The following is an 11,136-nucleotide window of genomic DNA, read 5'->3' as shown; positions in this document are numbered from 1 at the left end:
GACATTGCAAATGCATCTCTTTCAGGACAGCTACATGGTTTGCTGTATCTTCCCTGGCCGATATTATAACCAACTGCCAAGTCTCAGGCGCCCAGTGCACCTTACACGCCTTGACCGCCTCCTTAAAAGCCTCATGCACACCTTCCCCAGTGCAGGCTTCTTGCATGTCTTCTGGTACATCAATCACAGACTTGAAGATCGTGGTCTTGCTCACTTCCTGGACCGAAGGCTCTGGCTTTACCACGGACACTTCCCTCACTACAGATGAGCCGACCGGATGACTGTCTTCTTCAGCTCTTTGCTCCCCAACTTCACAAGATTTTATCTCTTCATGACCCTTTGCCATGATTGGTACTGGCAGTTCCGTCTTGTGGTCACTCGGGCCCAACCGCTGTAAGTCTTCGTCCAGTTTCCTCTCCCGCCAAAGATCTCTTGCAGTTTCTTTGAGTTCCTCCAGCTCTTCCCTAAGGGTCTTGTTCACACTTTGCCAGGTGGACAGGTGACCTCTGAGCTCCACAACTTCTTTCTCAAGCTCCTCGACCCTGTGCTCGGCCATTTGTCTTAGGACTCCTTCTCGTTTGACATGTTCTTCCACCTCTTCTCTGAGGACCTTATTCAGTCCTTGCCACGGTACCATGTGACCTTTGAGCTCAGAGACTTCTTGTTATGAATGAGTCATCGGAGGAGGAAAAAACAAAAACACAAGCTAAGTCCAGAAAACCGGAGAGGTTGGTAGCTAGCGGATTGCAGACCCCTGATCCTATTCACCACAACTAACAGTAGCCATGGGTGGGTTCCTACGGTGCCCTAGACCCCTCGTCACAGCCGGAGAGCTAAATAAGCCTAAAGAAAGAAAGGGGAAATCTAAACTGCCCCAGAGCAGACCCCAAAGCAATAGACAGCCCCCAACATGTATTGTCGGTGAAAAACAGATGAAAACACAAACACAGACAGAAAGACAGGCTGAGCAAATGATGGGGCCCAACTAACTGTAGAAAAATATATATATATATATCTTCTTGCACGGTTGAGAATCAAAAGTAAAAGCAATGTTGAATTGAGGATAAAATAAATCTTGTTTTTAATTGTTCATTTCAAAAAGTGATTACAAAAAATGAAGAAAAGTAAGTTCATGACATGCAATAATTATTTGAAGAGAAAACGAGCATTGTTCTTACATATAGTCTTGAGCAGCTGTGTTGTCCGGGTGTTCGAGAGTCTCAAGGGATATGAGATCTCCTGAACAAGAGTTAGGCCGGCTTTATATACTATTCTGACCTATAAACTACAACCACATATGGTGGCTTGCCACTATGTTCATAACTTCTTCCATATTAAGTGAACCCTAGTTATTTTAAACAATATGCATACAGTTATTTATGCATTACCTTAGTCTGAGATATTTAAGCCTAAAGTCTGAGATCTTTAGAACCATTCATTATCTCTAAATAGTCACATTTTGACAGCTTTGACTATTTTGACCTATACATTTGACAAGAGAGACAGCTGTGTGAGCCAAGGCACTCAGAATAAGTCAGTCACTTCTCTAAAGTAAGCAGAGCCTGTTAACTATTCTGTATGAGAGAATTAATCTATATATTTTTTTATTATAGAAATACTGATATTTTACAGTCCCCCCTGATTATGATTTGAGACATATCATAATCAATCCTAACTCATTCTCTCACCATTCGTATCACATTCATTCTTTATTCTGAAAACCTTGTATCACCATCTGCCCTGAATGTCATCTGAATTTTCAAACCTATTGTAAAAACAAAAATTAGATCAGAGAGTTATATTTTTTCGTTTTAACATCTCTCTTAAAATATCATCTTCCTTTTTCATTTCTATCTTTATATTCTTATAAATTCTCCTAATTTTACACATAATAATTATTTGATATATTATACACAGCAAAACTATGATAAATAAAATAACAATCGGATTAGACAATACATTTCCTGCTGCCATTTTCGCTGAAGACTGTGACCAACTAGTTACAGATTTTCCTAAATTTCTCCACCAAGATGACCCTGACATACTCGTCCATTCATGTTCAATATCATTTAGATTACCTTGTTCATGTCTAAATACAATTTCAGCTTCTTTTAATTGTTTTGTCAGCAGATTTAATAAACCCTTGTCTTTTTTTATTTCATTTGTCCACAAATTCCAAGGAAATTTATTGACTTGTGACAAATTGAACTGGATCGGAAGGATTTTCAGACGTCTTGAGCTTATTGACGTAATATTAATACTTCCTTCCTTCTTTGTGAGAGTTTTAACATTTCCCTCAATACAATATAAACCCATTGTCAGATTTTCGACATGTACACAAGATGAGAAGAATGCAGAAACTGCTTCTTTTCCTGACATGACTTGGAAACAAGTTTTGTTAGCACTTACTGGTGTCACCAAGTTATGTATCGTGTGGACATTCTCAACTCTGGCATGACAAGAAGTATGATTATGGAAACATGAATGATAAATGACTTTATCCTGTCCAGGTAGACACATTACCTTGGAAACAAAATTTAAGCATGACGAAATGTCTAATTGTTCAATGTTTGTACCATCAAATGCAAAATCTGTGTACTGTAATTGATAATATAACAATTGTGTAGGGCTGACAGGAATTCCCAGAACACCTATAGGAACCAGGGTTTCTTCTCTTCCTGACACTGGAATCAGTGATGTTCCTACACAAATGTTCTGTTCACATCCTAACCACTTATTTACCCACAAATCTGTATGGTTTAACGCAAAGTTATATTCTATGGGCAAATTTCTTATTAGCCCTAAAGGGGTAATTCCACTTTGTAAGGCTTGTGCAATCATTTTCAGATTGGTGGAATATTCAATCTGAATTTCTAGACATGTTTTGGCCACTTGAGATTCCTGTTCACATTCCATTAAAGCTAAAGTAGCATCTTGAAGATGTGATACAGAAGATCCCAATACAGTAGCAGTGTTCAAAACCATCTTTTCAAGGATTTGATTCAAGCTTTTCTGAATCTTTACCCCTTTTCCTCCAATATACCCAATATTTTCCAGATCTGATTTAAGTGTATGAATGTCCATAGTGTTAATTAAACTTCCTACTGTTCCTAATCCCCCCAAAATACCTTCTAACACTCCCCTCTTACTCCTAACCTGTGTTGAAGTTCTTTTCCCAAACCATTGTTCTATTCCCATCTCCATGTTAGTGAGATGTGGTTGACACTGGGGATATCTAGAAGAGATTTTCCAGTTAGACATGTTAAAGGTCCATACCATGATCAGAAACACTCCATCTCGTAACAGAGGTTTAGTTTGGAACTGATTGATCTGAAAAGGAGTAGATGGTTGAAATCTTGTCTGTGTGCATACATTATCTACTGCTGACCATATATTTACCTTTACATCTCTACATTGTTTGTAGTTATATTTCGTTAAAATGCAACATTGGTAAAGTCCAGAATCCTTAGGAGATGGATTATCTACAGAAAAAATAAAATCCTTATTTAACCATCTCACGTTACCGGATTGACCTCTGTGTATAACATTTGTTGGACCATTTGAAAAACTTCCCAAAAATGATTTATCTTTGGTCCATATTAACAAAGATTCTGAAGGTAGCTCTAACCTCGTGCTGCATTTTAGTAATAAAGGAGACATATTTTCTTGACTATATACTGCTTGTGGTGTAACCCTTACTTCTGGAGCTATAGTATTTGAAACTGTAAAAACTACAGATACCTGTACTTGTACTGGTTCTCTGGTTATCTGAAAATTCCATGTTTTTACCCAATCCTCGTCTCCTTCTGTAATAGAAAGAAATGCAGGATCTAAAACTTTCCCAAAAAGTTGTGTCCTTAACCAAGCATCTGTTTTGGATGTTTCAACTTTCCCTTTTGCGATCATATCATTTGTAATATCTCCTGACCACACAGCTCTCTCTTCACCTCTTATCTCTATATTCCAGAATAACACATCTGTAGGACTACATTCCCATGTGCCTGTCTTATTATTGTGTATATAATCTCCTTGTAACTGTGTGAACTTCGTCTTAGGTCCTGTGGCTGCATGTAATATTATGTCAGTGTCATGTATGAAGTGTAGCTCAATACAGCATTTTGCACCAAAACCCATGCAAATGTTTCCAGTAATATCTACTGAATCGTCCGGTATGTCCTCATCTATTAAGCTTTGTAGATTCGTTCCTCTTGGTTTCCTTGGATGTAAAGTTCCTTTGAAAAGTTCCTTCACTTCACTAGTATTTGTTCCATGGTGTGAAATATCTTCAGCGTAGATCACAGTTGAAACAGTACAAAACAGCAGAAATGTGATTCCCATCAGATAGTAGCTTTTCCTGGGAAATGTCTTTTTCTCCTGAAGGATTGGTGTTGAATCCCTTCCGTCAAAGACGTGGAGTTTCATATTCCAGTTCTTATTGGAATCCATTTCTTCCTAAAAGAAATGCAGTATCATTATTTTGCAATATACAGTTTGCATTCATCAACATGTACCCACAATTTTTGTTGTCTGCGGGTATTTTTAACCACCTTAGATGCTCGTTGCACAAGTATCATCACTTGTCCCATGGTTTCGATAATTTCAAAGGGACCTTCCCAATTACTTTCCCAAGGTCCATTCTTCCTGAAAGTTTTAATCATCACTAGAGCCCCTTTCTTGAATTTGGATACGTATGGTGGCTCCATTCTCTGCATTCTTGATGCAGCATGTGGAAGAATTGTTTTCAAATTTTCCTGCAACAATTGCAACCATTTGGACCTTGCAACAGCATCTTTTTGTGGTGTAGACAAAAATGGTTCATGAGGAAAAATCAATGGCATTTTTCTTCCTGTCATCAGTTCAAAAGGAGTAAACTGAGTTGTGGCAGAGGTTGTTCCTCTTACACTCAACAGTACAAAAGGTACTGCATCAACCCAAGTATTGCCTTTGTCCAATAACATCTTGGCAATTCTGGATTTTATTGTTCTATTCCTCCTTTCCACAATACCAGCAGACTGTGGATGGTAGGGTACATGAAACTGCTGTCGTACCCCTAGAATAGCACAAACGGCTTGCATGATTTTTCCTGTAAAGTGACTTCCTCGATCAGAGGTGACCATTCTTGGGATCCCCCAAGTACAAAAGACATGATTAACTAATGCTCTAGCTGTAGACAAAGCATCATCTTTCCTGACAGGTAAAATTTCAACCCACTTAGAAAAAACATCTACCACAACCAATGCATACCTGAGACCATTTTTACCTGATGGTAACGGTCCAATGTAGTCGATTTGTAACGTAGACCATGGACCATCTGCAGGTGCGATTCGGAGTAGTGGCGGTTTCTGTCCTTTTGGTCTTGGATTAATTTGGGCACAAATGAGACATGATTGAACAACACTTTGCACTGTCTCTTCCATCTTTTCCCAGTAAAATTTCTCTCTGAGAATGCCTAACAATTTTTGTTGGCCCAAATGACCCAAACTTTCATGATTGTATTTTGTGAACTCAACCTGTAGATGTCTTGGGACAACAGGACGCAACTCCCCGTTTAAGTCATGACACAAAACCCCGTTTTCACAAACAAAGGGAGGTTTTGGATCAACCCGGGAAGCAACAAGAGATGAGTCTTTTTCTTGTTCTTCCGCAAAAGAAGGGATATGCGTGTCTGTTCTTTGAACTGCTGAAACCTCGAGAGGTTCAGGTTCAAACACCTCTTCTCCTGTCAGGGCTGCCTCTTTGGCTAGCATATCTGCGGTTGCATTTCCAACAGATAATTCATCATCAGATTTTTTATGGGCCGGAACCTTGACAATAGCAAAACCATTAGGGTTTTTTGATGCTATCCTGAAAATTGTCTTCAGTGTGTCACTGTGAACAAGAGTCTTATTAGATGAATCTACATAGCCTCTTTTTTCCCAAACTGACAAGTAATCTGTCAGTGATCTTACAACATAAGAGCTATCACTGTAGATTGTAATGGGACACTGATCATCTGCTTCATTCAGCTGTAGTACCATTTTTACTGCTTCTAGCTCTGCTCTTTGAGCTGAAAAATGACTCGGTAATTTGTGCTTCACAACCTGTCCTCTGTTGGGATAAAAAATGGCATATCCTGAATAATAGTGCCCATCTGAATAGAATCTGGAACCATCTACAAAAATTGGTTCGTCTGTTACCTCTGCTTTCCGTCTGAAAAGTGATGGACTTGGATCCTGAAAAGACTGTAAACAATCATGAGTTTGTCCTTCATATTGCATCAGCTGAGGAAGAACATATTTGGCCTTGTAATCTACCTCAATTTGTTTGGGAGACAATGACAATAACCAATGAGCAAATCTCTGATGTGACACACCTGGGATATTATTCTCAAAGAGAAGTTTTAGTGTAGAGTGAGGAGTTTGCAAAATGATTTTGTTGAACCCGACAATATGTTCGGTTGCTTTGACTGCAAAGTACACACCTACCAAGTGTCTTGCACAGGTCTCAAAACCTTTTTCAACAGGTGAGAGAAGTTTTGAAAAATAGCCCAAAATTCTCCACTCTTCTCCCTGTAATTGCAGCAATACAGCAGAAACAGATGTTCCTGATGTATGCACTTGCAAAGCAAATGGAGCCGAAGGATCTACTGTGGACAAAGCAGGTGCATTTTGTAAATTCATTTTCAATTGTTCAAATGAGGTTTGCTGTTCATCACACCAAGGACCAAAGTAATCACTGTTTTCACCTTTCAAAAGATCATATAAAGGTCTGGCCTTATCTGCAAAATTCTCAATGAAATCCCTTGAATAATTCATAAGACCTAAAAAATGTCTCAATGCCTTGTGTGATGTCGGAATTGGTAGGGAAGCAATTGCCTCAATTCTTTCCTGCAGTGGCTGCCTTTTTCCTGGACTCAACAGCACCCCTAAAAATCTGACCTCAGTCTGCATTAATTTGACCTTTTTGGTGTTCAATTTCAACCCTGCATCATGCAGCAACTCAAACAATTCTGTCAGAAGAGAAACATGTGTCTCTTTATCCTCTGTAGACAATAAAATATCATCCACATATTGCAGAATGCAATCAGGCCTCGAAAATCTGGATAATACCTTTGCCAATGCCTGATGAAAAACACTAGGTGACAAATGTGCTCCTTGAGGTAACCTGCAAAACAGATATTGCTCGTCCAAGAAAGTAAATGCAAACTTATACTGACAACTCTTTTCAAGAGGTATACTGAAAAAACCATTGCTAATGTCCAGTACAGAGAAGTATTTGGCCTTTGCATTTAACCTTGCCATCATGTCATGAGTATCTGCCACAATTGGTGCGACATTGGGTGTATGCTTATTGAACATCCGTAAATCCAATATCATTCGATAAGAACCATCAGATTTCAAAACACACCACAAAGGATTGTTACTTACAGAATTAGCCTTTCGGATAACACCTTGATCTAACAATTCCTGTATGATCTTTGACATAGAATCAATTGATTCTGGAGGCAATTTATACTGACGCTGTGGCGGGGGATCACGCCCCTCCACATTCACGATAACGTCCTTCATTGTTGCAACCTCATTCCTGAACTGAGCCCAAAGAGAAGGAAAAAGCTGTACAATTTCTGTCAATACCTCGTCATCATTAGTGTCAGGCCACAAATGGTCAGATGACACCACATCATTCAAGCAAATACTTCCAACATGGCTATAATCATTAGGATCAATGACTACCGGTTTACAACCATTGGAATCTTTCCAGATCACTTGATTTCCTAGGTCAACTACCCATCCGAATTTCTGCATAAAATCTGTGCCAAGTATATTTTCAGAATCACGACAATACCAGATGTCAATTTCTGTTTTGAAAGAACTAGGTATTTCCAAAATCACATTGGGAACTAAGGTTGCTTTAGTTCCACCTTTTCCACTGAAACCGACAATTGTACAAACTGGTGAATCTGGGTTTAGCTTCAAATCAAGGTTTGTAACACTTAACTGAGCTCCTGTGTCAATAAGAAATACAACATTCTGGCCTGCTAAACTTACTTTGATAAATGGTCTTCCACAGTCATCCAATGTAACTCGAGTCACAAATTCCAATGGATGTGGTACAGGAATAGTCTGTGATTGTCAGAAAGATGAAGGAGATGGGAGAAGACCAGTGTCCTTTTTAAAAGACCTTGGAATTCTATCCCTTGACTCTGTTTCCTTCACTGTCATTTCTCTGATCTGTCTGATTAATGGTGCATATGGTGACTGTGTTTGTCTGTTGGCAGTATGAGCAGGTGCAGATAATTGTAATGCAGGTGCGGAAGGTGTGGTGTATGATTTTGGCATGAGTCCGTTTTCCCTTCCAAGCTTACCTGTTCCTTGTGTACCCATCTCTGATTCTGCTCTCAAAAATTTCCTGCACTGCCACTTCAAGTGTCCAGGTATACCACAAAAATAACAATGGATATTGTTCCTTTGTGTAGTATTTTTACCTCTATGCTCAATGTAATCCCTGCTCTTGGAGAATACCGTGGCTCTAGGTTTCAGTTGACTGTCTTCCTTCTCATGAACTACCGCTATTTTAGCCTTGACCTGATTTTGTTTCATGGATCTCCTTATTCTGTCAATAAAAACTGTTGCTTCTTGCAATGATGGCTGTGTGTTAGCCAATTGCACTGAGGCAGGATCTAAGTACTTGAACTTCCTTACAAAAAATTTGATCATGGATGCTGGCTCTTCGTGAGGCCTGAGATCCATTACCATCCTATAGGCCTGTTCAAACTTTACCAAAAAAGAGAATGGGTCTTCAGAAATATTTGTTTGTAAACTCCCTAAAATATCAACTGTAGGCATGTCTTCTCCAGTTGTAAACAATACTAATTGTCTAAGTCTGTCTTCTTTTGTACTATGTGCCATTTCATTCTCATCATTTAATCTGGGTGTGGTCTGTAATCTTTTTCCCATATGTGAAGGTAACCAAACTTTGAATATTTTATTCTTTTGCTCATCATTCAGATTGTATTTGTCTGTGTTTGATTCAAAAGTGTCCGCATTATAAAAGGCATCCATCTTATCATTGTAATTTGGAATGTCTTTTACAATTTTCATTAGCTGATCGTGTATTTTCAGATTAATGCGTGCTGCTCTGTCATGTAATTTTTTCCGTTGTAATTCTACTGCCTCTAATTCCTCTACTGAAGCATCTGGATTTTGCATATTTGGTACAAATGATAACGCAGCAGCAGCACTCTCCTCCTGTTTACCTGTTGATCTTGTGTTAGCAGAAACCCTTTTTATATCTTGTCGTAATTTAGACAATAACTCTGTCCTGGTATCTATTTGATCTTCCAATTGTTCTATATGCTCTGACAAAATCAAACAATTTGGACAATCAAAGTAATCCCCGTCAGACTCTTGTGTGTCACCTGGTGTGTCAGTGTGATTAATGTCTTGTGTGACAATGCATGTTTTATAGGTGTTAGGTTCAGTTTTCTCAAAGACTAAGCTATTATACACATGGACTAGCTGCATAACATTCTGAAGTTTCCTTTGTAATTTTCTTACTGAGAAAAACCTTTTGTCAATTTTAACATTTTCTGCCTCACATTGATTATACAAACTAGACCATAATTGGGCATCCGTATGATTATGAACAAACTTGAAATCTATGTTACTTTTCTTAGCATAATCATGTATAAAATCCATTATATTTTTTTTTTCTCACCTATTGAGAGTCTTTCCCGTCAATGGATGGTCCTCTGTGTCCTTATGCAATCCTCAGATCTCCGTCTGGATGAGACGCATGCAGCTCCTTACGATCCTCACCCATCGTCTCCAGGTTCAGTGTGATCCTTGTGCCGTGAAATAGTGGAATTCCTGAGGAGGCTTGTACAACAGGTGGTTTTTAGCAGAGTTCGTGCTCCCCCCTTGCACAATCGAGGAAGGAATGCCAACCAAAATTAGCACAAAAGATCAAGCTGGCTCAGGCTCGCCAAAATGTAGAAAAATATATATATATATATATATCTTCTTGCACGGTTGAGAATCAAAAGTAAAAGCAATGTTGAATTGAGGATAAAATAAATCTGGTTTTTAATTGTTCATTTCAAAAAGTGATTACAAAAAATGAAGAAAAGTAAGTTCATGACATGCAATAATTATTTGAAGAGAAAACGAGCATTGTTCTTACATATAGTCTTGAGCAGCTGTGTTGTCCGGGTGTTCGAGAGTCTCAAGGGATATGAGATCTCCTGAACAAGAGTTAGGCCGGCTTTATATACTATTCTGACCTATAAACTACAACCACATATGGTGGCTTGCCACTATGTTCATAACTTCTTCCATATTAAGTGAACCCTAGTTATTTTAAACAATATGCATACAGTTATTTATGCATTACCTTAGTCTGAGATATTTAAGCCTAAAGTCTGAGATCTTTAGAACCATTCATTATCTCTAAATAGTCACATTTTGACAGCTTTGACTATTTTGACCTATACATTTGACAAGAGAGACAGCTGTGTGAGCCAAGGCACTCAGAATAAGTCAGTCACTTCTCTAAAGTAAGCAGAGCCTGTTAACTATTCTGTATGAGAGAATTAATCTATATATTTTTTTATTATAGAAATACTGATATTTTACACTAACTAGATAGGAAAGGACAGAAAAGATGCTGGCTGCAATCACGCAAAAAACCCTGCCAAAAATAATGTCCAACACGTCTGATAGAAAAGGCCCTGAAGTCACTAGACTTCAAAATCACTATATCAGCACTCAGGTATATTCTGAAGACAGAGCAAAGAGATCAACTGATCAGAGACAAAAATGGAGTTCAGCCCGTCCCAACCAGGGCAGGCTGAACACAAACACTAAGTAAACAGACAAAATCTCATGGAAAAATAGCAGAGCAAAAACTTAGCTTTTAGCAGACAGGAACTAAACTGGATGCCAGAGCTCAGAGCAGAAAGGATCACCAGCAGCCCTGCAGGGCGTCGGATGCCTTATATCCACTCAGAAATTCCGGATGTCCAATCACACTCCACCTGTTCAGATGACAGGTTCTTCCCTTCCAGATCAATTTCACTACCTCCTTTCACCAGCAGAGGGAGTTCATCAGACATCAGAGGTGAAGGAGAAAATTAACTCATAACACTTCTTTCTCTAG

The 11,136-nt window shown here is 38.7% G+C and overlaps 1 protein-coding gene across 2 annotated transcripts; it reads right to left on the bottom strand.

Annotated features, from left to right (window-relative positions):
- Window positions 1–1,099: 1,099 nt before the first annotated feature.
- LOC141059168 (uncharacterized) lies at window positions 1,100–9,764 on the bottom strand. 2 transcript variants are annotated; one of them, XM_073555437.1, is made up of 2 exons: window positions 9,697–9,764; window positions 1,100–4,452 (listed from the first exon to the last, which is right to left on the bottom strand). In XM_073555437.1, exon 2 carries the CDS (start codon window positions 4,444–4,446, stop codon window positions 1,789–1,791), a length of 2,658 nt encoding a protein of 885 aa, XP_073411538.1. In that variant the 5' UTR covers window positions 4,447–4,452; window positions 9,697–9,764; the 3' UTR covers window positions 1,100–1,788. The 2 variants fall into 2 exon arrangements, with proteins under 2 accessions (XP_073411538.1, XP_073411537.1); XM_073555436.1 differs by lacking the exon at window positions 9,697–9,764 and adding an exon at window positions 8,028–8,217.
- Between the last annotated feature and the right edge of the window lie 1,372 nt (window positions 9,765–11,136).

The sequence above is a fragment of the Dendrobates tinctorius genome, unplaced genomic scaffold (assembly GCF_039654945.1).
Source record: "Dendrobates tinctorius isolate UK_male_01 unplaced genomic scaffold, ASM3965494v1 ptg000224l, whole genome shotgun sequence".
NCBI lineage: Eukaryota > Metazoa > Chordata > Amphibia > Anura > Dendrobatidae > Dendrobates > Dendrobates tinctorius.
Note: the sequence above shows the minus strand (reverse complement) of the source record. Positions and strands in the feature narration are given on the sequence as shown.

Coding starts and splice junctions, on each gene's coding strand:
- LOC141059168 (XM_073555437.1), bottom strand. CDS start 4,446: ATGGATTCCAATAAGAACTGGAATATGAAACTCCACGTCTTTGACGGA.